The following is a 27354-nucleotide window of genomic DNA, read 5'->3' as shown; positions in this document are numbered from 1 at the left end:
CAGGAATCTTTTCTAGCACCACAGTTCAAAAGCATCTGTTCTTTGGCACTCAACCTCTTTATGGTCCGACTCTCACATCTATATGTGACTAGTGGAAAAATCATAGTTTTGACTATATGGACTTTTGTTAGCAAAGTGATGTCTCTGCTTTTTTATACACTGCCTAGGTTTGTTATAGCTTTTCTTCTGAGAATCAAGCATCTTTTAACTTCCTGGCTACAGTTACCATCCATGGTGATTTCAGAGCTCAAAGAAATAAAGTCTGCCACTTTCGACTTTTTCCCCTTCTGTTTGCCATGAAGCGATGGGACCAGATGCCATGATCTTAGTTTTTCTTTCTGCCATTAGAGTGGTATCATCTGCATGTCTGAGGTTGTTGTTTCTCCCAGAAATCTTGATTCCAGCTTGTGAGTCATCCAGCCTGGCATTTCTCATTAGGTACTCTGCATATAAGTTAAATAAGCAGGGTGACAATGTAGTGGAGCTTTGATGTACTCCTTTCCCAATTTTGAACCAGTCTGTTGTTCCATGTCTGATTTAACTGTTACTTCTTGTCTTGCATACAGGTTTCTCAGGAGACAGATAAGGTGGTATGGTATTCCCATCTCTTTAAGAATTTTCCACAGTTTGTTGTGATCTACACAGTCAAGAATCTGCCTCCAGTGCAGGAGACCTGGGTTCGATTCCTGGGTCAGGAAGATTCCCCTGGAGAAGGAAATGGCAACCCACTCCAGTAGTCTTGCCTGTAGAATCCCATGCACAGAGCAGCCTGGCAGGCTACAGTCCATGGGGTAAAAGAGGCAGACAACTTAATGACTAAACCACCACCACCAATCTGCAGCCTGTATCTTTGGGGTTTCCCTGGTGGCTCAGTCAGTAAAGAATCCACCTACAGGGCTGGAGACCCAAGTTCAATCCCTGGGTTTGGAAGATCCCCTGGAGGAGGGCATGGCAACCCACTCCATTACTCTTGCCAGGAGAATCCCCATGGACACAGGAGCCTGGTGGGCTGCAGTCTGTGGTGTCGCAAAGAGTTGGACATGACTGAGTGACTACTATACACAGTCAAAGGCTGTAGCATAGTCAATGAAGCAAAAGTAGATATTTTTCTGGAATTCCCTTTTTCTATGATCCAATAGATGTTGACGATTTTATCTCTGATTCCTCTGCCTTTCCTAAACCCAACTAGTATGTCTAAAAGTTCTTGGTTCATGTACTTTTGAAGCCTAGCTTGAAGTACCTTGAGCATGAGCTTGCTAGTGTGTGAAATGAGCGTAATTGTAGGGTAGTATGAACATTCTTATAATTCTTGTAATTAGATGTCTTTAATACAGCTTTTCATAATTTTAAAATTTGGAATATTTGAGGATTCCAAGTCAAGTCAACTCTGAGTTTTAAGTCATTTACAGGGAAGGCCAGCAGACTAAACTAATGTGTCCTACTCCACTGTAGCCCTAACTCCCTATGAAATGACAGAGGGGAAAAATTTACAGGCAGAAATTTGTAAATCCATAACTGAGAGTGGGAACAGATGGAGTGACCATCAGCAAAGCAGACACTTTCCAGGTTCCAGAAGACAGAAGACAGATGGTACTGGTGGATGAACCAGAGTGGAGAAAGCCCCAGTGAAGCATAGCCATGAGGGAAGCTGCCAATGCAGTCTCTCTTTCCCCACAGACTCCTGAAGAGACTTCCAACTTGAGTCTGTAGCAGCAGAGAGCAGAAGAGATGCTAGGACATGGTAGTAAGTAAAAGAGGATATATTAAGAGCTAATTGGATATGCTGCCCACTCATCCAATCCATGCAAAGATTGTGCAACATTGTTTACCACGCTGATTTTGGAAATCTGCTTTCAAAAAACCTTGTTTTTAAACTCTCAACTTGAGGAGGACTAGGAGTTCTGATGCACGAGCTAGTGCCCCAGATAATACCCTCCTTATTTTGATATCTGGAAAATGATCCTACCTGTCAACCTGTTCCTTGCCCATGAACCCTGAAGTAAGGCATTTCCACTAAAATGCCAGTGATAATAGAGTCTATTACTTCTGCTGATCTGTCATGGTAGCAGATCTACCCAGCTACAGAAGAAACCTGCTACAGTGAACTGGGAAATAAGAGGAAAGAAAGCCTAGCCAGGGGAGACGTGAAAGAATAAGAAGTGTAATATGAGATACTATTGCCTGATGAGTAAAGGATATGATTCACAGAATTCATAAGAACATGGAAAAAATGATTACCCTCATCATGTAATCAAAGGTGTAATTAGAAACAGTGAGATCATTCCCCCATTATATAATTAGCAGATTTTTTTAAAAGAATATTCATTCCTAATAGGAATGTTGTGAATGACTGTATAGCACTTTTGAAAAGCATTGGCCAGTGTATCTAATAAACCTTAAACAATCCATTAACTCATTACAGTTCCTTAAAATATGCCTCATGGAAAGTATTTTAAATGTAGAAATAGATGGTTATCCATTTAGAAGAACTCTAAACAGCCATAATGTCTTATATAAGAGTTTTAAAGTAGACTTTCTATATCTATAGGATGATGGGATTAAATTAAATTCAAAAATAAAAATGGCAGCTATAAAGTTAACCAAAAGAACATAGAAAAAGCAGGTGGAAAGGGATGCAGAGGGCAAACTTATGTGTTGCAACTTAATAACATCCTCCCCCCACATCTGTCACTTATTGTAAGATCTTGAAGTCAGGGATTCTGACTTGCTCATCTGTATACGCACCCACCAGCCCCCCCCCCCAATGCCTAGCACAGTGTCTGGTCCTTAATAAATATATGTTGACTCAGAAAATGGACATAAGAAGAAGAAACAGAAAGAAAATCCAAAAGCAAACCAAAAGATCAGGGAAGCCACTGTACAAAGAGAGAGCTAATAACTTAATGAAACATGAATTGCAAAGTGGGCACTGACAGATGTCTTCATGTAAACCAGAGGCCATACTTAGATTCTTCTAAAGTATTTCATTTGCTAACAGCTGTTTACGGTTAAAACTTTTTGTCAGTATTTCTTCTAGTATGTAGTTTGATATGGGGCTCAGACAGTAAAGAGTCTGCCTGCAATGTAGGAGACCTCGGTTCGATCCCTGGGTTGCAAAGATCCCCTGGAGAAGGGAATGTCTACCCATTCCAGCATTGTAGTCTGAAGAATTCCATGGACACAACAGCCTGGCAGACTACATCCATGGGGTTGCAAAGAGTCGGACATGACTGAGCAACTTACACTTTAATGTCATTCAGTTAATCAAATGCCCTATTTTTAAGTTGGATCCTTAAGACATGGGTAATTCAGTTATTTTTATCTGGTTCCACTTTTTTAATTAGAGTTTTCATAGCCAATATCAGGTTTATAAATATATCAGAGAAATTCAAAATAGCAGTAGTTATACACCTAATTTATAGCTCAGATGCAGTAGAATTTAAAGCAGGTATAAATTACATAAATCATACTTTTTTATTCTATTAAATTTAGGCTTTGACTATTCATCTAATTTTGTAGTTGTTAAGTTCAGTAAATAATATGTATTGAATTTTCAAATAGGTAAAATACTCAACCTGGTTCAGAACTCAAGATTATTGTTATGTATCTTGCCATAGTTAGCATAGGAATGCAGAAGCAAAACATATATTCTTTATAATTAATAATTATTAAATGTTTCTACATAATCTTATTTTTAAAACACATTTAGGGGTTCAAAGACAAATGTTAAAATAGCTGTAAATAATAGTTGGTCAGTGTTTCTCTTCCACCTTTCAGGTTCCACCCTGTTATTTATTTCTCAGCGTTGCTGATATCAAGTCATAGCATGGTAGCGAAACCTCTGGGACTGGAGTGAGAAAACTGCTTATACTTATACTATACTTAGTATAAGACTAAACTGCTTATACTATACTATACTTATATTCTTCTTTTAAAATATTTTGATTTAGTAAAAGATCAGTATCGATTTCCATCATTTCCTAGCACCAACTCTTTTCACACACCCCCACTCCCCTAAAAAGGCCACTTGTTTCTCTTCCTTTCCTTACCCCGATCAACTCTAGCCTTAAAAGGGAAGTTGGGTACTTTGGATTGAATTGTCCCTTCACCCCTCGCATTTAATCTGTCCCCAGATTTGATTGATGTTTTTTATCTTAACATCTCAAATCCATCACCCTCTTCTCCCTAGTCCACACTCAAGTCACAGTTGCTGTGGAGCCTTGCAACTGTTCTTCCTGCCTTCTGAGTCGTACTCTTAGACTTAAAAACTCCTGGTGGTTCTCTTTGAGTGCGTTCGTGCTCAGTCGCTTCAGTCGTGTCTGACTCTTTGTGACCATATGGACTGTAGCCCACCAGGCTCCTTCGTCCATGGGATTCTCCAGACAATAATACTGGAGTGGGTTGCCATTTCCTTCTCCAGGGGATCTTCCCGATCCAGGGATCAAACCCTGGATTTCAGGCAGATTCTTTATCACTGAGGAAAAAAACGAAATTCCTGGCATGTAAACTTCTGTTTTTAGTCAGTTTTACTTACAGCTTCGTCTCTCACCACCATCCCCAAAGTTCACCTCATCTGCTGATGCTTTGTCTTTGAAATGTCAGCTTAGTCATGACTTTCTCCTGAGCTCTAGACATTTTTTGTTAGTCTTAACTGTGGTGAGGGCTTTACCTTTGTGCTGCTGGTAGTAACTTAATACTGATGGGGCCTGAATATACCTGGCATATAAAGGTAGGGCCTTCTAAAAAGATGCCTGAGTGTTCACATTACCCATACTTAAATGATGTGTATTTAGACATCTTACAGGTGCCATTCATCTTAACCTTAGTTTTACAAACTGAGATCGAAGGAAATAAAGCAATTTTGAGCCTTCCCTGAATTTGAGTCTATGTTTTGATGTCTGACAACGTGTCTGGCAAGTCAGATAAATAAATTTTATTGTGCAGACAAGGCAAATTGTTAAGTCATCTTAACCCTTAAAACAGAATGTAATTTTTTTTTTAGTTCAGTCTTTGTTATAATTTTGTGTTCTCCTTATTCATTGCAGTTTGGATTGTTGGAAAATACTAAGTTATTACATTTCAGAAGTAAAACATTGCCTCAGGGACTTGCTGACTTTGTTGCTTCTTTTGAGCTGATCAAATACCTTAAAATAAAGAAGGACCTTCTAAGAGTTCAGGGTATCAGTTACTACTTATATTATGTTTCACTTGGATGTGCTTCCATTTTCTCTTTTTAATAATAACTAAGTAATAAGATTTTATTTATAAATATTCAAATTATAGTAGCTTCTTTGCCATTTAAAAATTATCAAAGATTAGGACTCCCAAAATATGAAACACAGAAAATTGATAACTTGGACTTCATCAAAATTAAAAGCTTCTTACTCTCCAGAAAACATATTAAGAAAATGTAAAGATAAGCCACAGGCTGGGAGAAATACTTTCAAGATAATGTTTCTGGTAAAAGATTCGATTCCAGAATATCCAACGAACTCTTATGAATCACTTAAAAAAAAAAAGACCAATTTAAAAAAATGGGCCAAAGATTTTAACTCCAAGGACATAAAATGGCAAGTAACCACATTAAAAGATGCCAAACATGATTAGTCATTAGGAAAATGCAAATTAAAAACCACAATGTAATTATGACTACACATCCAATAGACCACTTAACATGAAAAGCCTGAGGCTGTGACTGTACCAGGACGGGGAGCAACTGGAAGTCTCGTTCATTTACGTACCATACAGTTTAGCAATCCCACTCCAAGGTATTCCGAGAGAAATGAAAGCAGATAGGTATACAAAGACCGGTACACCTCTGTTTATAGCTTCTTTATTCATAAAATTTTAAAAATGGAAATGCCCTGAATAAATGTGAATAGATAAATTATGCTACTTCCAGACAATGGAATACTGTCCAACAGTTTAAAAAAAAAAAATAGGGCACATCCTACTGATACGTATAACAATATGAATATCTCAAAAGCCTTAGCTGGGTGAAAGAAACAGGCACAAAAGGCTATGCACAATATGGTCCATTTATAAATAACATGCTGGAAAATAGGAACTAAGGTCAGTAGCTGCCACAGTGGCTGCCATGGGATGGAGTGGTCATAGGAAACTGACTGCAAAGAGGCAAGAGAAAACCTTCTGGGGTGATAGAACTGTTGTGTGGCTTAGATTGTGGTGGTGGTACATGACTGTATACATTTATCAAAGCTCAGAAAAAGGGCAATATTATTGTATGTAATCAGCTTGCCTTAAAAGAAAATGTTAAAGTCGGCTTTTAACATCAGAAATTATCTTCACCAATTTAAGGGCGAAGAAAGCTAGGAAATAGTTCAGATGACTCCTAAGTCAGGTCCTTTGTGTCTCAACTCAATGGTCAAAATTTTTTTTCATTGTGAAGTAATTTTTATATATTAGAAATTAATCATCTTTCCTATTAGAGTTTTGTCCCTTTACCAATATACAGTCTTGTCCCAAGAACAGGATCTATTTTCATTTAGTCCCCTTTTCTGTTACCTAAGTATTGTTATTAAATTGTCTTCATGAATATCTTACAGTCTGTTCATTTTATTCTTAGTTATGTGTTCTTTTGTGAGTCTTGTTGTAAATTGAGCCTTCCATTTATATTCTAACTGCTTATTTGAAAAGAAATTTATTTTTCACATAATGTATTGATTATATAACCATTTACCTTTGAAATCTCTCATTTGTAGTAATTTTTCAGTTGATTCTTTTCGCCTCACTGTGAAAGCATCATTGGTATAAGCAGTGGACTTTGAATTTTATCAGATATCATTCCAGATCGTATAATCTGTGACTTTTCTATTAATGTAAAGAATTAGATTGATTTTCTAAAATGTAAAGATATCCTGTGTATCTGGTTGAATGTGGTTGAATCCCACCTGGTTACTTTTATTCTTTTAATGTGCTGAATTCTAACATTTTTTATTTAGAATTTTTGCATCATATTTACATTATAGATCACCAGTCTGCTTTTCCTTTAGTCTCTGTTTATTAGGAACTTTACATCAATGTTTAGCTCTCAAAAAAGAATTTGGAGGCTTTCTGTATGCTGAGAAATATTAAATTGTATTATAAGAGATGTTCTTTAAATGGTTGGAAAAATACGCCAGTGATACTATCTGTATCTGAGCCTGGTAATAAACCTGAATAGATTCAAATCCCTTTCAAATTAGAATTGTGTAACTTGCTTTCTTGGTCAAGTATATTTTAACTCAATTGTTTATTTTCTATTAAATTTCTTTATTGAGCAGGTATTCTTAATGCAGATAGGGATCGTCATTTGGGAGTTGTCTGTATGAACCAGTTTTCACTTGGAGGATGAGTCACTAACTTGGCCTCTACCTACTTGTGCTTAGTAATGGTTTGTAATGATTCGCTCGGAACTGAACTTCCACGATCATAGCCTTTCATGGGCTATTCAAATTGGAGGGGAAAGAGATGTTTCATTTAATCTCTTTTTAACAAGGAATCTCTCAGTAAGAATTTCTACTAGCTAATGGTTTTATTAAACTAAAGTCTAATGATAAGTGTCTCTATTTTGAAAGTCTAAAAAAGGTAGTAATGAACTCTGGAAATAAAAAGATCATTGAGTTTATTGTTTTTAGTGGACAAGGAGTATTGTTTGAGACCTTACTTGGTAGAGTATTCCTTATTGGAGAACTAGATTGATCACTTCTTAGAAATTTTCATAAAGTTTAAAATAGAGACCTTAGAGTTTCGGTTGGAGATCTATGGTCTAAAGCACTGTGACCAACTTCCTACTGGTGTGGCAAGGTGAATCATGACCCAACTACAAGATATCCATGGTTCCCATAACCTTTGACTATTAACTCCTGTGGCAAAGGGTACAGGTGTGATGAAGTTAAGGATTTGGGGATGATTTTCTGGATTATCCTTGTGGGCCTTAAATGTAATCACAAGTCTCCTCATCATGAATCTGCCTGTAAGAGGGAGGCAGAGGAAGGTTTGAGTGCAGTGAAGGAGAAGGCTGCATGACCACAGAAGCAGAGGTGGTGGTGATACAGCCAGGAGCCAAGGAAAGCCAGTCCCTAGAAGTGGAAGCGGTAGGGAACAGATTCGCCTCTGGAGGCTCCAGAAGGAACCTGCCCTACTGACACCTTGAATTTAGCCTCTGAAAATTCATTTCGGACTTCTGACAACAGGAGCTCTTAAGACGATATATTTTGTGTTGTTTTCAGTTCAGTTGTTTAGTCGTGTCTGACTCTTTGCAATCCCTTGGACTGCAGTGTGCCAGGCTTCCCTGTCCATCACCAACTCCTGGGGCTTACTCAAACTCATGTCCATTGAGTCAGTGATGCCATCCAACTATCTCTTCCTCTGTCATCCCCTTCACCTCCTGCCTTCAATCTTTCCCAGCATCAGGGTCTTCCAGTGAGTCGGTTCTTCACATCAGGTGGCCAAAGTATTGGAGTTTCAGCTTCAGCATCAGTCCTCCCAATGAATATTCAGGACCAGTTTCCTTTAGAATGGTTTGGTTGGGTCTCCTTGCTCTCCGAGGGATTCTCAAGAGTCTTCTCCAGCACCACAGTTCAAAAGCATCAATTCTTCAGCACTCAGCTTTCTTTATAGTCCAACTCTCACATCCATATGACTACTGGAAAAACCATAGCCCTGACTAGACAGACCTTTGTTGGCAAAGTAATGTCTCTGCTTTTTAATATGCTGTCTCGGTTGGTCATAACTTTTCTTCCAAGGAGCAAGCGTCTTAATTTCATGGCTGCAGTCATCATCTGCAGTGATTTTGGAGCCCCCCAAAAAACCCCTATAAATTTGTGGTATTTGTTACAGTGACAGGAAACTTAATTCGGTAAATGTGTGTGCGCTCAATTGCTCAGTCCTTTCCAACTCTTTGCAACCCCATGGACTGTAGCCCACCAGGCTCCTCTGTCCATGGAATTTCCCAGGCAAGAATACTAGAGTTAGTAGCCATCTCCTACTCCAGGGGATTTTCCCAGCCCAGGGATCAAACCCACATCTCTTGTGTCTCCTTCAGTGGAAGGTGGATTCTTCACCACCACGCTACCTGGGAAGTCCCTTAAGACAATATGGGTACCTGTTAACTAAACACAGGAGGGCAGGGACCTAGGCCTGTGGAATTCAGCTTCACATCCTCAGACCCTAGAACTGTGCCTTATGTATTTTAATAAGGCAAGCACTGAGTGTATTTGTTAATGGAGGATGGGAAGAAGATAGGGAGGGAAAAAATCATGTAATTGATCATTTAAATCAACATTGTGAGCATGGTGTAGGTATCTAGCTTCTGGGTGAAGCAGAGATATGCAGTAAGGTTGAGAACTTGAAGGCCACTCATAACCATAGGTTTTACAGTATTGTTCTGGGACATCACTTTTTAAAAATAGAACTGCTGTCAGTTCAGTTGTTCAGTCGTGTCTGACTCTTTGTGACCCCATGGACTGCAGCACGCCAGGCTTCCCTGTCCATCACCAGCTCCCAGAGCTTGCTCAAACTCATGTCAATCAAGCTGGTGATGCCATCTGACCAACTCAAACTGCCATATGATCCAGCAATTCCACTTCTGGGTATTTCTCCAAACGAAATGAAAATACTTAGAAGATATATGCACCCCCTCATTCATTGCAGCATTACTGACAGTAGTCAAGACGTGGAAGCAACCTTAGCATTTATCAGCGTATTAATGGTTGAAGAAAATGTGGCATATATGTACAATGTAATCTCTTACTCAGCCATTAAAAAAAGTGAAATCCTGGCATTTGTGACATGGCTGGACCTTGAGGGCATTATGCTAATAAGTCAGAGAAAGATGAATACTATAGGATTTCACTTGTATGTGGAATCTAAAAAAAAACAAAACGAAGCTTATCGATACAGAGAACAGACTGGTGGTTGCCAGGCTGGGGGTGAGGGAACAAACAGTGAAGGGATTAACAGGTACACACTTGCAGGAAAAAAGTAAGTCATGGGGATGAAATGTTACCCCAGAGGTGACAGGGAGGAGGCAGTTGTGTAATTAAAAAATAATTTTTTTTAAACAGTAAGAGGTAGAAAGTAATTGAGGAGCCAAATGAAGCAATTTGAAGTTCAGGGATCCCTAACTCTTTACTTGCAGAGGGAAAGCACAAATGCATACACATAAATGGAGAAGTCGTATTTCTCCATGAGAAGTCTAACTTCTCCAAGAAGTTAAAATTCAGGTACAGTTCTCTAATTCCTAGTTTGTTTAATGCGCCAGGAAAGTAGTTAATAATATTTTTACCAAGTGGACGTGGGAAATAAGCAGATTTACATTATTAGTTTATTGTATGACTAATTTTGATTTTAAAAACAAGTTGTACGTTCACATTATACAAAAATCAAAATGGTGGTTAGCCAAATGCCTTTATCGCAGGTCTGTTCACCAGTGACTTAGTTTCCATTCTCACAGGCAACCCTGGGTTACCATTTTTTATATTCTTTCAGGTAGATAAACAAGTGAACTTCTAAATCCCCTTTTTCTCATCTTTTTACGCAGTTCATAGCTTACAAGGTGTATTGTTCTCTATCTTATCTTTTTTCACTTTACCAGTATATTTTGGCTCTCTCTGTATCAGTGGGTAAAGAGCATCTGTTTTTCTGTGTGGGCTTCCCTGGAGACTCAGTGGTAAACAGCTTGCCTGCCAATGTAGGAGACAGAGGTTCAATCCCTGGGTCAGAAAGTTCCCCTGGAGGAAGAAATGGCAGCCCACTGAGTACTCTTGCCTGGGAAATCCCATGGACAGAGGACCTGGCAAGCTGCAGTCCACGAGGTCGCAGAAGAGTTGGACATGACTTAGCAACTAAACAACAGCAACACAAACTTTTCCTGTGGTTACTAATTAGCTCGTGTTTCCCGTTTATACTTCCACTGCAGAGAAGGAATGTGCCTGTTTGTCTGCCAGGAAGGAACAAGCTTTTTCTGTAGATGAGAGGAAAGAAAAGATTATTTAGACTTGCTGTCCACGTTCTCTGTTGCATATTCTTCTTAGTTTTCTTTTGTTTACAACCCTTTAAAAACGTAAAGCCATTCTTAGCCACAGACCATGTAGAAAGTAGACCAAGGAGGCAATAGTTTAGTGGTCCTTGCAAACATATGAATAGCAATCTGATGGGTAAAACAATTGAGTCTCCATCGATTAGATTATTATTAAGATTATTATTTGTATTTCTTTTATAAGCAAGGTTGAACCTACTAGAGCCATTTGTATCTTATTGATTTTATTTGTAGTAACTTTTTATATCGAGAAATTACCTCTCTGAAATGGATCACAAAATATTTGCCTCCGTTTATCTTTTTATTCTGCTTATAGATGTTTTTGCCACATAGAAATTGTTCTAAGTAGTAAAACTTATCAAAGTTATTTATGACTTGGGTTTTAGATAGTACTTTATGCCTTTCCCATTCTAAGATTATAAAACGGAAATTTTGTGGGATTTTTTTTTTCTGGTGCTTTCGTGATTTCATTGTGTCATTTAAACCTCTGATACACTTAACAGTTTTTTTTTTTTTCCCCAGAGCTCACCAGTTGTCCCATTACCATGTGAATTATCCTCCATGCTTCCTTCCCCCACTCTCCACTTGAAATGCCACCTTTATTACACACTAAACTATAGTCTGTACTTGGATCTATTTCTGTATATCCTGATCAATGTTCCATTGATCTTATCTAGACAGGCTTACTTTTGAATTCCAACTCCCTCACTAAATTGCTCTGTGAGTCATATTTCATTGAGGAAATACAGATGCAGTTAAATAAATAGCCAGATCTACCTGCAGCCTGCACGTCTTGCTTTACCACCACACCTGGTACGAAGGAGGCAGTGTCCCTGCTCTTGTGTGCCCTGGGCCCCTACTCCTCTGGTCTGCAACTAATGGTCACTTTGCTCCTAGAGGCACTGTCTCTTCTTCATCATTAATTTCTGCCTCTTCTAAATGGTTGTCATATCCCTTAAGAATATTTAAGAAGCAACCTACACTAAAATCTGTGTTCATCTATGGCCCAGTTTCTCCATTTGTCTTCAAAGTTTGTTTCTGCACCTTCTGTTTTCTCCTCAACCCAACCCATTCGGCTGTGGTTTCTATCTCATTGATGAAATGACTTTTCCCCAGGTCACTGGCAGCCTCCATCTGCCAAACTTAGTCATGGCTTGTGGGAGAGATTCCTGTGCTTTCAGCCCTTGCACCTCTTCCATTCATTCTCTACACACCAGCCATGGTAATCTTTAAAAATAGATGAAATTATGTCACAGTCTTGCTTACACCCTCTCCAGAGGCTTCCCATTACAGTTATAATCAAACTCAAACACTTTTCCATGGCCTTCAAGGCTTTTTATGAGTTAGTCTCTGCTCTCTCTCTGTCTCACCTCCTGTTTACGCTCCCTGATACTCGTAGACTCCATCTACTCTGGCCTTCGTCTGGCCCCGAGAATGTGGCACACCCTCTCCTGTCTTGGACCTCTTTCCCTGTGTCTAGAGTGCTCTTCCCTCAGAGCTGGCTGGTGTCTTTATAAAATTCAGATCTCAGCTCAAATGCTGCCTCATCACAGGAGTCACCCTTGGGCGTCCTGGTTAAAGCAGCCCGTCCCCACTGTCTGTCCCGGTGCCCCTGTGCTCTCCGGTGCACTTACCACCAGTGGAAGAGTCTGTTTCTGTGTGTGTTGTCTTCGGTTCCAACATCTAGACCAGGGACTGGGACCTGAGCTGTGGAAAGCCAGGTTTGTTTCATTGGGGCTGAGGAGTGTGTCCTTGGTGGGATCTTTTCCTGGATAGCCTTTTAAAAGTAAGGGATCTGCACCTCATAGTTACTGAGGAATGTTTGCACTTTGGGAAAATGTCTTTGGGAATCTCTGCATTTTTTAAGTCACAGACTGAATTGTAAATTTTTCTGAAAGGGAAAGTGTTTTAACCCAGTTGGTCTAACTGCTAACTAATTTTTTGCTTTAAAAGCATACATACTCAACTCTTAGAATATTAATTGATACAGTAACACCCTCAGCTCTTGTGGTATAACTGTTTTAAAAATAAAATGGTAGTTACGTAGCCATGAAGTGATTACAGCTTCCAGCAAGTGAAGATCATAAGAGTGAGAAGTAAGTCATTTCCTGCCTTCATTAGGAATGCCAGCAACAGCATGCTCCATAAGCTTTGTTAGATGAGGTGTCTTTTAGACTTCTACTTATCTGAAGTACACTATTAATGTTCACTGTTTCTGAGCAGTGGTAATCATTTAGAATCCAATGATTTTGTCCTCGGTGTCCAGGAAAAAGAGGGACTCAATCCTTGTTTATTGAGTTAAATTGAACTGTTAGCCTCCAAATGTGGATTCCTGATCATACGCGTCACAGTTCAGGTTGCCTCTACTAAAAAATGTTTATGACATAAGAATAATAGGATCAAAAATTGCGTATATAGTGTGATCTCAGTTATGCTCACAAGTTACAGCTTGTGAAAGGTATGCTGTGACTCAAATATGTCTCAACTTATTCCTGTTATATGGATAGCAAGATTTGGGTTTTGTTTTTTTTTTTTCCTTAAGACTTTTCTATATTGGGCAGATAGGAATATGGGCATGATTTCTGGGGCGGCCTGAGCAGCACCCAGCTCTTGGGTGCCCTGCACAACCAGTGTGTGGAGCACAAACCCAAAGCAGACTGTCCTCACCTGAACTTGTGATGGAATCTCTAGTAGCAGTAACTGCTTTATACCAGTACAATCCAAAGCACTCCCCAGGTTAAGTCAGACTCTGACATTTGTTTGTTCATTTGACACACATGTACTGATGTTGCCAAGTAAACCAGCAAACATAGTGCCCATACTCAAGTTGCTTCCAGTATTTTAGGAAGAAGACCTCTATTAGGAAGAGCACACTTGAGCAGTTCCAGCTCGTGGTAATGGTCATGAAGGAAAGTATCATGTACCATGTGAGCACAGAGCAGGGAAGAGCCTAGTTTAGGTTGAGAGTTTCGGGTAAGCCAAAACCTCAAAACTGAGAGGAGTTAGCCAAGAATATGCCAAATGGAGGAAACGGCATGATAAAGGCCAGGAGGCAGAGAAGAGCACATGAAGAATCAAGGGAGACCAGTGTGGGTCTGATGCAGCCAGACTGGGCGAGATAAATGAGCATGAGATGGAGAAGTGGGCAGCGTGAGGGGTGTTCCTGCGAGTTGCAGCTTGTGAAAGGTGTGCTGTGACCGAAACAAGTCAGAGATGCTGAGAAGGTACCTCTAAAGAAGGAACCCCCCTCCAACCTCTAAAAACAAAAAGTCTCTTTGCATGGGCCTCCACACAGACTCAGTGTTTGCTCTGACGTCACCGCCTCTTTTTCTAAGGACTGGTAACCATGACCGAAGGTAACTGGGTACCATTGGTGTGCATCACCACTCCAGCTTCTGGGGGAACCTGGTCTTTCTGCACTGAGCACACAAATGTGGTAAACAAATGCACGTGCTAAGGAAAGTGAGGGCACGCTGATTCATGTATTTAAGTTAGGTTACCCATCCCATCACAGTATATGCAGGTGTTCCAGCAACACGATCCTCGGGACTTGGGTGCACAGTGTTAGATTCTACTTATACTTCAACTTCCAAGTTGTCAGGATGTGGTTTCTTTTCTGAAGTTAGAAGAAACGTCTCTTTAGGTATTGCCAACAGAGATTAATGTGGAAACAAAGTGATCGTTCAGCCTGCTTTGTAATCTGCGTGACCATATTCTCATACAGCTAATACTCCATTACTGTCAGCATGTGGTTGTCCTGGGAAGTTTTCACTTTTGGTCAGCAAACTCATAACTGAAAACTATTATAAGAGAAATGCCCTTGAGTCATATACTTGTCTTATTGCCATGGTGTTTTCTGATAAGTGGTTCTTCCCACAAATGAGCATACTTCATTTGCCATCTGTTTAAAATCCTAGCAGAATGGGAACTAGTAACTTGAAGCCTAAGGACTTTCATATCTCTTTCACACACTGGAATTCTGACAAAGAATGTATTGAGCATTACTTGTTCTTTCATTCTTTTTAGATTCTTCTTAATCCTTTGGTGAAAACTCTGTGACACAAGATGGCTGCAAATAAGCCCAAGGGTCAGAATTCTTTGGCCTTACACAAAGTCATCATGGTGGGCAGTGGTGGTGTGGGCAAGTCTGCTCTGACTCTGCAGTTCATGTATGATGAGGTAAGTGCTGATTGTATCATGGATGTCAAAGTTTGGGCTTTCAGAGAGTATTTCTCTAGCTTAGCTTTGGTTGTGTTTGAGTCTTTGAAAGCTACTGATCATTTTTTTCCTGGTTTTAAATTCAGAGCCAACATTTGTATGCAGCTTGATTTACCAAGTTGAGAATTCAAGGTCCTTAAAAACGTATGCTTTTAAAAAACAGAACAAAAGTGAAAACAGTACCTTTCTCTGAGCAATATGTGCCTTTTTTTAATTTTAATTTTTAGTGTCTTAATAGTGAGACCCACCTTGAATTAATAGAACTGGTAGATATAGTACCTAGTTGAGACTTGAGGTCAACATATATAATATATATATATAACATATATATATCCTTTAATAACTCAATGAAAACAATCAGTAATTTATTATATATTTGGCCTGGTACTACAGTCACCACTAAGCAGGTGAAGGCTGTGTCCCCGAAATAAAATTACTTAACAGGTTATAGATTTGTGTGCATGTATTTGTATTAGACTTTATGGCCCCAAAGTTAAGGTCTCAGAGTATATACAGCAATGTATTTTTTCCATAGAGCGTTGTTATTAAGGCTAAATGATTTGAGTTGCTAATCAAATTTTAGCATTTATCCTCAATTCTTCTGCCTCCCAAATAGAAGTAAGGATTTATGGTTACTCTTTCTTACCTGGTCCTCACAACAGTCTTGTGTGGTAGGTAGTGGTATCCTCATTTTACAGATGAGAAAACAGAAGTTACCCAACCTGCCCATGTAGAGTGACCTCTGATGAGTAACTCAGTGTTAAACCTAGTCTTCTGAGAAAAATATCCTGCAGATTTTTTATCACCCAATGTCTCTTTTCATTGCCTGCTCATCAGCATTTCTTTCATACACACAGAAATTTTTTAAAAAATTTTATTGTTGATTTACAATATTGTATTAATTTCTTCTCACACAGAACACTTAAATCCTCCAGTTGTCCTGCTTAAACAATTTGGAGGGGGAAAATTGAAATAGTATTTTAAATGGAATTGCTAATTTATCTATTCAGTTCTGTTCTTCATACTAGTCACCTGAATAGCTGCTTTTCTTTAAATTAATCCTTAAGTCAGTACCCTTCTTGACAGTAAGGCAGTCAAAAGTAAGAATGTTCATATGTCTGATGTTTGATGAATGGTTAAGCTTTCATTTAATAGTCATAATATTATCAGATACAATAACTGAATATATCCATTAAATATTCATAAATGTTTATAAATATTTTATATTTGTGAAATAATAGCATGTAATTATGGTAGAATGTTCTATATCTTTTACAGTTACAAATACACTGTGTTTGATTTTTCAGTAAATATTTGTTGAGTGTCTCCATATACCAGACACTCTTCTAGGCTTTGAGGAGACATTGATGAATAGACTGGTCAAGGTCCCTGCCCCCAGGGGTTAAATTCTAGTATGGGGATTTAGACATTGAGCAAATAAATAAGATATCAGATAAATATTTATAGGAACTAATTAAAAGCCCACAAAAGTATGTGTGTATATCTATATACACACACACCAACAATGATACACTGATCAAAAATATCAAGGTGAGATTTAGAGAGTAAAAGTTAGAAGTACAATTGTAAAGTTGTTTAATTGTGCTATTTTTAAAAATGGGAAGACTGGGGGAAAATCTCAAAGTTCAAGATTTGACATTCTACAGAGTGGTATAAGGCACTTTTTTGACTCGGTTCATTTTGGAGAAAGAAAAGATTTAGCTATACTTTCAATCCTTACCTAAATATTGACTTACTTTGAAGTCATTTTCTACAATTCTGACTTGAAAATTTATATTTGGAGTCACAAAAAAGGATTCTTAAACATTTGATAAAATACCTATGTAATAGTTTTTGCAGGTATAACATTTTAAGGCAGAAAAGAGTCATGGTTTTCAAGCTGTCAATGACCTAGAGCTGTTCAACCTCCACTTTTTGTAAAAGAAAAGACCTCTGAATTGACTACAAAGGAAATTTAAACGAATGTAGCTTTTACCACTAGGGAAAACTTAATGAAGGTTACATGTGGCTTCTCAGTACTATTTTGGCACCTTCATGTGAATTTGTATTTCAAAATAAGAACCTTTGAAAAGTGAAGATGATTTAGAAATGGAAGTGCTTTTCCTCATTCCCAGTTTGTGGAGGACTACGAGCCGACCAAAGCCGACAGCTATCGGAAGAAGGTGGTGCTGGACGGGGAGGAAGTGCAGATTGACATCCTGGACACAGCTGGGCAAGAAGACTACGCTGCCATTAGAGATAACTACTTCCGCAGCGGCGAGGGCTTCCTCTGTGTCTTCTCCATTACAGAAATGGAATCCTTTGCAGCCACAGCCGACTTCAGGTATGTCAGGGAGTCGTGTCATGACACTGCAGAACAACTGCCTCCTCAGCAACGAGTGGACAGCTAGAGGCTCTTAACCTGGTTGTCTTTCCCTCTAACTGTGTTTAGTCCCTCTCTGACATCAGTGTGACTCTGTCCTCTGTGCGCTTGTACCCACATATTCAGTGCACTGTACCTAACCTCACAGCCAGCTCTGCCAGCGCCAGCTGCAGTGCAGCCTGAGTGTGTGACAGCCTGCATACGCAGAGTCTCCTTATGTGTTACTGAAGTATTTCCCTTTGGAGTACAGTACTACTGCTGCCGTAAAAGCAGATGCCTGGATCCCATAACGGATCTATGACCCAGATTCTGAGTCTTTCTGTGTTAGTCACGGGTGTCTCGGAACCTGTGTCGTGCCCAGCAGGCACGTCGCCATCCTCCTCACAGTGTAGACACTTTGATAACACACACTGAACTTTTAGTGGAAATAATACCACCATAGATTGACACACTGTCTTGTTATACAATCTTTTTAATATCTTATTTACTGTTTGTTTAATCGAAATCTGTCCTCCACTTGATTTGGGGCAGGGGATTGGGGAAGTGAAAAAGGGGAGAGATGTTCTCTCTATACATAAGACAAATATAGCATAAATAAGTTCTTGAGTAGTGTCATAAATACAGCATGAATAAAAACAAATATTCTTTATGTATTTTTATTTTATTACCACATAATAAAAATAAAATTATTATTATTATTATTACCACATACACGTGGTCTGCTTTGGTGTGGGGGGGCAGGCACAAAAGAAGCATATAATATATCCTCTGTTTTCAACGTTCACACAGCCGAGTTGAATAAGGCATGAAACCCAGTGTCAGTGATAAAGAAGATACGGACAGCGATTGTTACAGGGGATCCAAGAGAGGAGAGGAGTTGGAGGCCTTCAAGAGCTAGATAACCTTGAAGGACAACAAGGATTTCCAAAGATGAGGAAAGACGTCATCCCTAGTGTTTGGGCAGGAAACTGAACCAGGGCTTACACAAAGCATTCCTCGTCATGTATACGTGAAAGTCCCAGGAACTCAAAAGATTCTCAGAGAACCTTCTTTGCAAAAGAGCATGTCACTGAGAAACCTAGGAAATGTAAAGTTATTTGTAAAATTAAGTTTGTTGGTTTCTGTAAGGAAAAGTTTTTTGTACGTGATAAAGTGCAAAGAGTGGCAGATTCTGGTAACTTGTAACCCTGGGAGACATACTGAAAGTTTCGTGTCAGTGCTTATTCATTCTTTCAAAAAATATTTGAGTGCTTATTCTGTAGCAGATTCTGTTCTAAGTAATGGAATACATTTTGTCACCATAGTCACCAAAGCCAAAGTGGTATCTCAAGGGAATGAGGTATTTTTATGCCAAGAGAAAAAGTCTTGGGCTGTTGCTATTACAGAAAATAAGTGAATCATTCATTCTGTCCTACCTCCAATGTGTTGCCCTTCCCATAAATAAAAAATGTTCCTGGTAACTGACCAGCAGTAGGAAAGCCATTTTTAAGGTGGTTTGAATGGTAATAGAATAGTAGGCACTCCACATGATCTGACCTGCAAAGTGTAGCACAATGTCAGCTCCTCTTTTTAATTTTTTTATTGTAGTTGATTTTTAAAAATTTTTTATTGAAGTATGGTTGATTTACAATGACATGTTAATTTCAGCTATATAGCAAAGTGATTCAGTTTTACATACCTAATTTTTTTTTTCTTTTTCTTTTCCATTATGGTTTATCATAGGCTTTGAGTGTAGTTCTCTGTGCTATCCAGTGGGACCTTGTTGTGTATCCATTTTACATGTAATAGTTTGCATCTGCTTATCCCAAACTCCCCCAACCCATTCCTCCTTGGCAACCCTAAGCCTCTCTTCTATGTCTGTGAGTCTTTTTTCATAGATAAGTTCATTTATGTCATATTTTAGACTCCATACATAAGTGATACCATGTGGGATTTCTCTTTCTGACTTGCTTCACGTGGTATGATCGTCTCTAGTTGCATCCACGTTGCTGCAAATGGCATCATTTCATTCTTTCTTATGGCTGAGTAGTAGTCCATTTTATAGGCACCATATCTTCTTTATGCATTCACTCATCTGTTGATGGACACTTAGGCTGTTTCTGTGTCTTTGCTATTGCGACTAGTGCTGCTAAGAACACTGGGGCACATGTATCTTTTTGAATTAGAGTTTTGTCTGGATATATGTCTGGGAGTGGGGTTGCTGGATCATATGGTAATTCTTAGTTTTCTGAGGACCTTCCATACTGTTTTCCACAATGACTGCACAGATTTACGTTCCCACCAGCAGTGGAAGAGGACTCCTGTTTCTCCATGCCCTCTCCAGCATTTGCTATTTGTAGACTTTTTAATAATGGCCATTCTGACTGATGTGAGGTGGTACATCAGTATAGTTTTGATTTGCATTTCTCTAATAATTTTCAGCTCCTAAATGTAGCCTTCCTGGGCCTCCTATCACGAAGGCAGAATCCACTGTTTCCTCATCGGTGTTTGTGATGTACTCTGCACAGCCCCAGTAGCACACTCACCACACTCTGACACTGAGATTGATTTCTGTATGCTGTGTGTTTTTCCTGACAAGGTAAAAACACTTGAGAGCAGAACCCATTTCTTACCCATTTCAGTATCCCTGATACCCACGTTTGGCACAGTTGCTAGCATATAACTTACAGTGCTTATAAGGGTTCGATAGAAATGTTAGAAAACCCTGTTGCTTTTTGTGGTTCTCACTTTCCTCAAGATAAAAATGAAGCTTGACCAGTTTGTAAAGGTGCTTTTCTATTCTAAAATTCTATAATTGTCTCTCCAACTCCAAAGGGAGCATCACTTTAAGCAAAAATGCCAGTAATGATGATAGTCATCACAAAGGTCACTGATGACCCTAACAAATTTAATGATAATGGGAAAGTTTAACATATTGTGAGAATTACCAAAATGTGACAGAGTGACACAAAGTGAACAAATGCCGTTGGGAAAGTGGCACCGATAGACTAGCTGGACACAGGGCGACTACAGCCCTTCAGTCTGTTACAAAAGAGAAAGCAGTATCTGCAGAGCACAGTAAAGCTAACTGCAGTATAACAAGGTATATTTGTATCAGTAGTACTTCATAAATTGTGATCAAGTGTGTTGACAATGGAGAATCTGGGCGTGGGGACATGCAGGATCTCTGTCCTCTCTTCACACCTTCTCTGTAAATCTGAAATCATTCTAATGTAAAGAGTTTGTTTTGAAAAAGCCTTTAGAGGGACTTCCCTGACAGTCCAGTGGTTAAGATTCTGTACTTCCACTGCAGGGGGTGCAGGTTCAGCCCCTGATTGGGGAACTAAGATCCCATCTGAGATTCTCAGAACGTAAAAAAGATTTTAAAAACAAGGCATTTAGAATGAAGTTGCATTTGATACTTTCACTTCATGCCTCTACTGCCATATTTGTACTCTTCCTTGGTGTATTTTTCCTCCATCAATGAAGTGAACGTGAAGCTCAAATGATTGAGGGTAGATAAAGGAAGACATCTGCTTGTTTCCTCCCATGTAATAAATGAGTTCATTGCTAAGAAGCATAAATAAATGCCTGCATGCGTTATTGGTTATTTTAACACATAGAGATATTTCTTGCTCATTTCCTCTTATCCAGGGAGCAGATTTTAAGAGTAAAAGAGGATGAGAATGTTCCATTTCTGCTCGTTGGAAACAAATCAGATTTGGAAGATAAAAGGCAGGTTTCCGTAGAAGAGGCGAAAACCAGAGCCGATCAGTGGAACGTTAACTATGTGGAAACATCTGCCAAGACGCGGGCCAATGTCGACAAGGTAAAAGGGGACCCTCCTCACCACAACATCGTGTTAAAACAGGTTGATTTGCTTAACTCGGCTCCATCTGTGTCTAGAGATTCTGTTGAGACTTTCAGAGAGAAATTTAATACACGTTGATGTTTATCAGCCCTGAATGCTCAAGTACGCTGTTAGGACTTTCTTGACTTCACCTTGTCCTTAGGTTCCCAAAGGGTGCAAAAACACGAGACAGCCACAGCAAAGCACTGGCCAGATTCCTGACTTGAATCCTTCCTCTTTTTTCTTTTTTCCTTTTCTTTTCCTGTGGCTGGAGAATATTTTATTTTATTTTCCTCTTTCCTTTTCTTTTCCTGATTGGCTGGAGAATCTTTTCTTTTCTTTTTTCTTTCCTTTTCTTTTCCTGATTGGCTGGAGAATGTCTGCGCTGACACCTGCCCATCCCCACTTAAGTTCTCCCAAGTGAAGGTGGCTCCCAAGATGAAGGAGCCCGGAGGGAGAGGGTTTTGAAATCTCTGTCACCACAGCTGCACTCCCCACCCTCCACTTCTGTTCTCCACCCCCTCACCCCTCTCTCCACCCAAGGGAAAGAGAGCTCCTCTGCCCTCTTCCCTCATCTTTGCACTTTGTGCAGCTGGGCCCTTCCTAGAGACCAGGTGAGGAACACTTTGGAGCCTTCCCAGGTGCCGTTCAGCTGCCCACCACTGCCCCCCCTCCCCCTGACACCACTGTCAGCATTCAGGAAGCCTGCTGGTGGGGCTGGAGCAGCTCTGGGGGGGGAGCCCTTCCAGGGAGACCTTTTCAGTCCCCGAGTATCTCAGCCCTACAGGTGCCTCAGAAAAACTAACATGCAGAAGGATTGCCTATAAAGCCTGATAAACACAGGTTCCTGGGTCTTCTCCAGAGACTTGGATTCATTTGCTCTGGGGTCAGTCCTAAGAATTTGCAGGTCTCGTTAGCTCCTGGGTGTGCAGGTGGGGTGGTGGACCGCACTTGAAGTAACGCTGCCCTAGGTGTCTGCAGGTGTTTGTGGACTAGTCTGCTGTGTCTGGAGATCCATAACCCTGGTCCAGAAATCATGATGTTAAAAGTTTAGAGGTTCTTTCTGCCTGTTTACTGTAGGTTTAAAGACATTGTCATTTTAAGCTCACTTTTTTTTTTCCAGTCACACAGTCAGATTCCTCTAAGTCCAGGATATCTTTACAACATGCTACAAAAGTTCTACTCAGTGAACCAGTTTCCGCTAGTTACAGCAAATGTTTTTCAAAATACTAATGAAATATAGTTTAAGATTCAGTGTGCATGGGGTTTTGAAAGGCACTACAGAACAGTATCATAGCATATATATACTTTGTTTCCTCCTGTTTAATATCTGGAGCAGATGGTAGAACACACACTAAAACCTATTTGAACTAAGGGGAGTGGGGAGGAGAGGTGAACAGTAACTGTCCGGCTCTGAGGCTTGCAGCAGTCCTGTGGTGTCACCTGCTGGCATCAGAGGCCCGGGGGAAGTACAGTCATGCATGTTGTCAGAGTTATCACAGGACAGTGAGAAAAAGACCAGCAACCCAATGGGAAGACAGTCAAAAAATATAGACACCCTTGTAATAGAAGAGAACTACAAATTACTTTAAAGTTTAAAAGCGGCTTAGTCTAACTTATAATAGGAAGCACAGTTTAAAAATAGGACTTTTTTCTTACCTGTTACATTGGGGAATAAAGGAACAAGACTGATAATAATACTGTTGACAGGAGTATGGGGAGGAGGGAAAAGGAACTCTCATATGTTCGTAGAAGGGCAATTTGGTAATTATCAAAATTATGACCCCACCAATTCAAGTTCTAAAATTTATATAAAGTCATACATCCATGTAGCAGTAGTCACTGAAGCATTATCTGTAGAAACAAAAGACTGGAAATATCAAAGTGTCCAATAACAGACTATTTTAAAGGCTGGGCAGCCATATAATGAAATATTGTACAGCCATTAAAAAAAAATGAAGAGAACTTCCCTGGTGGTACAGTTGATAAGAAACTGCCTCCCAGTGCAGGGGACACAGGTTCAATCCCTGGTCTAAGATCCCACATGCCAAGGGACAGCAAAGCCCTCATGCCACAACTCCTGCAGCCCACACACCTAGGGCCCCTGCTCTGCAGCAAGAGCAGCAACTGCAACGGGAAGCCTGTGCACCCTAAAGAGAGAGCAGCCCTCACTCACCACAGCTAGAGAAAACTTCGAGCAGCAGTGAAGACCCAGGAGGCCAAAAATAAGTATTTTTTTAAAAATGAAGGTAGAGCTAAATGTGCTGATCTTCAGCATTAAGAAATGAAATATAGAACAGTAGCAGTAACTGTAGTTTGCTGCCATCTGTGTTTGAAACACATCATGCACACAAGCACACATCTGTGTGTATCAGGGGGATATGCAAGAATCTACTACCTGTGGCTGCCACCAGGTAGATGCATTTTTCACAAGCACCTCAGTGGCTGCAGAAAAGTAACGTGCAGCAACTCTTCAGCCACAGCGTGAGTCCACATCCTTCAGGCCCTACTCAGTGTGCACTCAGACACTTCCCTGGAGAATCCCATGGACAGAGGAGCCTGGTGGGCTGCAGTCCATAGGGTTGCACAGAGTCAGACACAACTGAAGCAGCTTAGCATGCATGCATGCACAGACACTTGTTAGTGATATTGAACTTTTTAATTATTACACTAATAGCTTTTAAATTATTATGCTAATATCTCCCATTACTTGCCAATTTCTAGACAGACAAAAATTGATAAATCCTAAAATACTGTGCAACAAGCAATTGTTTTCTAGTGCCTGGTATCAAAATAATAAAGGAAGCAGTCATTTTCCACAGCTGTTTTTATTTATTTATTTATTTTAATTTTATTTTATTTTTAAACTTTACATAATTGTATTAGTTTTGCCAAATATCAAAATGAATCCACCACAGGTATACATGTGTTCCCCATCCTGAACCCTCCTCCCTCCTCCCTCCCCATACCATCCCTCTGGGTCGTCCCAGTGCACTAGCCCCAAGCATCCAGTATCGTGCATCGAACCTAGACTGGCAACTCGTTTCTTATATGATATTTTACATGTTTCAATGTCATTCTCCCAAATCTTCCCACCCTCACCCTCTCCCTCTCCCACAGAGTCCATAAGACTGTTCTATACATCAGTGTCTCTTTTGCTGTCTCGTACACTGGGTTATTGTTACCATCTTTCTAAATTCCATTTTTAAAAGGGCTGAAGAAAGGTTAATAAGTGAAAATTTTATTAAATTACTTTAAAATTGTAATTGATAAAATATATGTGCTAATTATTAATTACTCAAATGTAATCCATTGGGTTACATCTTCGGAGCTATCACTTGCAGTGCTTCTTTATTTTTATGTTGAAAAGTCAGATGGAAGATTAGGTTATATTATGTAAGCAGATTTTACCCTAAAGTGTAATTCAGAAAATCTTCCTGTTTTCCCATTTTTTTAACGTACTTGGAAGAAGCAGACTTTAGTTCTATACTTTCCTGTCCCTGTACTCCCCAAATAAGAGCTCTTTAATATTCATATAGTACTCCCAATGTTTACTGCTGTGATTCAGAGATGTACCAGGCACAAATTATCCACTTGCTCTATTCTGTTTTCTTTGTAGGTATTTTTTGATTTAATGAGGGAAATTCGGGCCAGAAAGATGGAAGACAGCAAAGAAAAGAATGGAAAAAAGAAGAGGAAAAGTTTAGCCAAGAGAATCAGAGAAAGATGCTGCATTTTATAATCAGAGCCCAAACTCCTTTCTTATCTTGACCATACTAATAAATATAATTTATAAGCTTTGCCATTGAAGGCTCAATTGACTGAAATTACTTTAACATTTTGGAAATTGTTATGTATCTCTAAAAGCATGAATTGGAACTGCACTGAAAGTCAAATTCACTTAAAAAGAAATTAGTGTGGCTTCACCAAGAAGCAAAGTTCATTGCCTACATTTATCACGGTCCTGAATGTAGCGTGGGCGCTTGTGTTTTGCCGGCAGTCTTTCTTGAACTGTTCGAGAGGTGAGAATGGGGGTGGACAATGGGAGGAAAGGCTACTTCCTCTGGTTTATTATAAAGCTTAAATTTTATAATCATTTTAAAATGGCTTGGTCTTCTACTGCCTTGAAAAAGAAATGACAATTGTGAACATGATAGTTAAACTGTACCACTTTTTTTTTTAACCATTGTTATGCAAAATATAGAAGAAAAAGTGACTGGCATGATTGTTGCATATAGTTCAATTGAGAGTAATTCATCTGTGAACCTGCATTAATTACCTGGTGATTAACTTAGAAAAGTGGTGTAAACTTGTACATGGAAATTTTTTAATATGCCTTAATTTAGAAACTGAAAGATACCTGGTTACATCGTTCTGGGTTGTATCTGGCATCCTCATAGTGCCGTGGGCCCACTGCCCACGTGTCCTGGTGAGAGAATATATGTCAGGATGGAGGACAACTTTTGTATAGAAGATGCTCAAGAAATAACTGCTAGAGTCTGTCCAAATGTAAAATGTGTGCCATACTCTGGTTCTTGAAAATGAAGTTCCAGAGCTCCTTGATTGCTTTTAATTAACTGTAAGGTAGTTTAAAATTGAAGGACCAGCATATACTTGTAAGATAATTTTAGACTATGAGGATTCAGTATGTCTCAGTGAACCCTTATTCTTTAAGATGCTGATCCCTGGAAATCCTTTTATGCAAGTGGTGAATATGTGTTAAGATTTTGATCTCTTGGGAGCAGGGCATAGGAAAAGTGTCCACGGTGCTAATGCGTTTTGCACTAGACCACTTCAGGAAAATAGTTGTGCTTGCCATCTGTTAACTTCTAAATTTGTATTCCTGAGGTTGCAGTTTGGCTGTGCGGGAGTTACTAGGAGTGTTTGTAGTCTGTGTTCATAATAAAGAACACTGTAGTTACATTTTCCTAAAGTTAACATCGAACAGCCAAACCTGAGGATAGTGCAGAAAACATGTTTGCCACCAAACAGTAGGCTCTGTCCCTGTTGTACGGCATACCCACTGAAGGGACATAATTTCAATGGGAAAAATACCACTATCAGATTTTTCTTTTCTTTGGAATGGAACTAGGGCAGTTGTTTCAATAAAGTTTTGCTTTCTTTATGCTCAGTCTTAATCTCAGCAAGTCAAAGATGTGTTCAGGCATTCCAGATAACAGATGTGTCCGTAAAGTTAACACAAATAGGCTATTTAGGAACTGAACTCTTTAGATACTACATCCAGCTTGTCATGTTAAATATGTGTCCCTAAAGGGTTTGAGATGTACATCTTTCATTTCCTACTTTTCATAGGCTGTGCCGTGTGCAGAATTAAAGTTCCCCATATAAGCGCTGCCCCGCGGGCCCAGCGGTCTCCATGTGTACTTGTTGCAGTCTCATTTAACCAGGGGTCCTGACCACTAATGTCGTGACTTTGCTTTGAGACCTTTCCTCTCCTGGGTACTGAGGTGCTATGAAGCCAAATGACAAAGATGCATCACATGTCTTAGGCTGATGCCACTACCCGACTGGTTTATTTGCAATTTGAGCCATTTAAAGACCAATAAACTTCCTTTTTTTAAATGTTTGTGGTGTTACTTGATGTGTACAGTAGAACATGTAAAATTCAACCTGGGCATCCTTACCAGAGACTTGAAAACACCTCAGTCTTTTGAGCTATCAGTTTAGGAACTTCTGTGTGAGAAGAGTCCTGAGCCAGATGTGCTCGGTCACAGGGCCATCATTACTCAGGTTTAAACAAGGCTCCGAAATGGCAGAGCCCCGACATGCACAGTTGCATGGAAGGCACTCTTCTGCTGTCACGAGAGTCCTCCATTGTACGTACTTTTCGAATACTACTCGACTCCTGAGTGGGTAGGTGGC

At 39.6% G+C, this 27354-nt stretch overlaps 1 protein-coding gene across 3 annotated transcripts in view; it reads left to right on the top strand.

Moving 5' to 3' along the window:
* The window catches only part of RALA (v-ral simian leukemia viral oncogene homolog A (ras related)), a 60635-nt gene extending 33581 nt beyond the window's left edge, over positions 1-27054 (top strand). For all 3 annotated transcript variants that reach the window (XM_010829100.1, XM_010829098.1, XM_010829099.1), the window contains 4 exons: positions 15068-15220; positions 17395-17603; positions 21276-21450; positions 25091-27054. In XM_010829100.1, the coding sequence (XP_010827402.1) occupies positions 15107-15220; positions 17395-17603; positions 21276-21450; positions 25091-25213 (621 nt within the window). In that variant the 5' untranslated portion in view covers positions 15068-15106 and the 3' untranslated portion in view covers positions 25214-27054. The remainder of the gene's footprint in view (positions 1-15067; positions 15221-17394; positions 17604-21275; positions 21451-25090) is intronic.
* The last annotated feature ends 300 nt before the right edge of the window (positions 27055-27354 follow it).

The sequence above is a fragment of the Bison bison genome, unplaced genomic scaffold, assembly GCF_000754665.1.
Source record: "Bison bison bison isolate TAMUID 2011002044 unplaced genomic scaffold, Bison_UMD1.0 scf7180017864499, whole genome shotgun sequence".
Lineage (NCBI taxonomy): Eukaryota > Metazoa > Chordata > Mammalia > Artiodactyla > Bovidae > Bison > Bison bison.
This window is presented reverse-complemented; position numbering and strand designations above follow the sequence as displayed.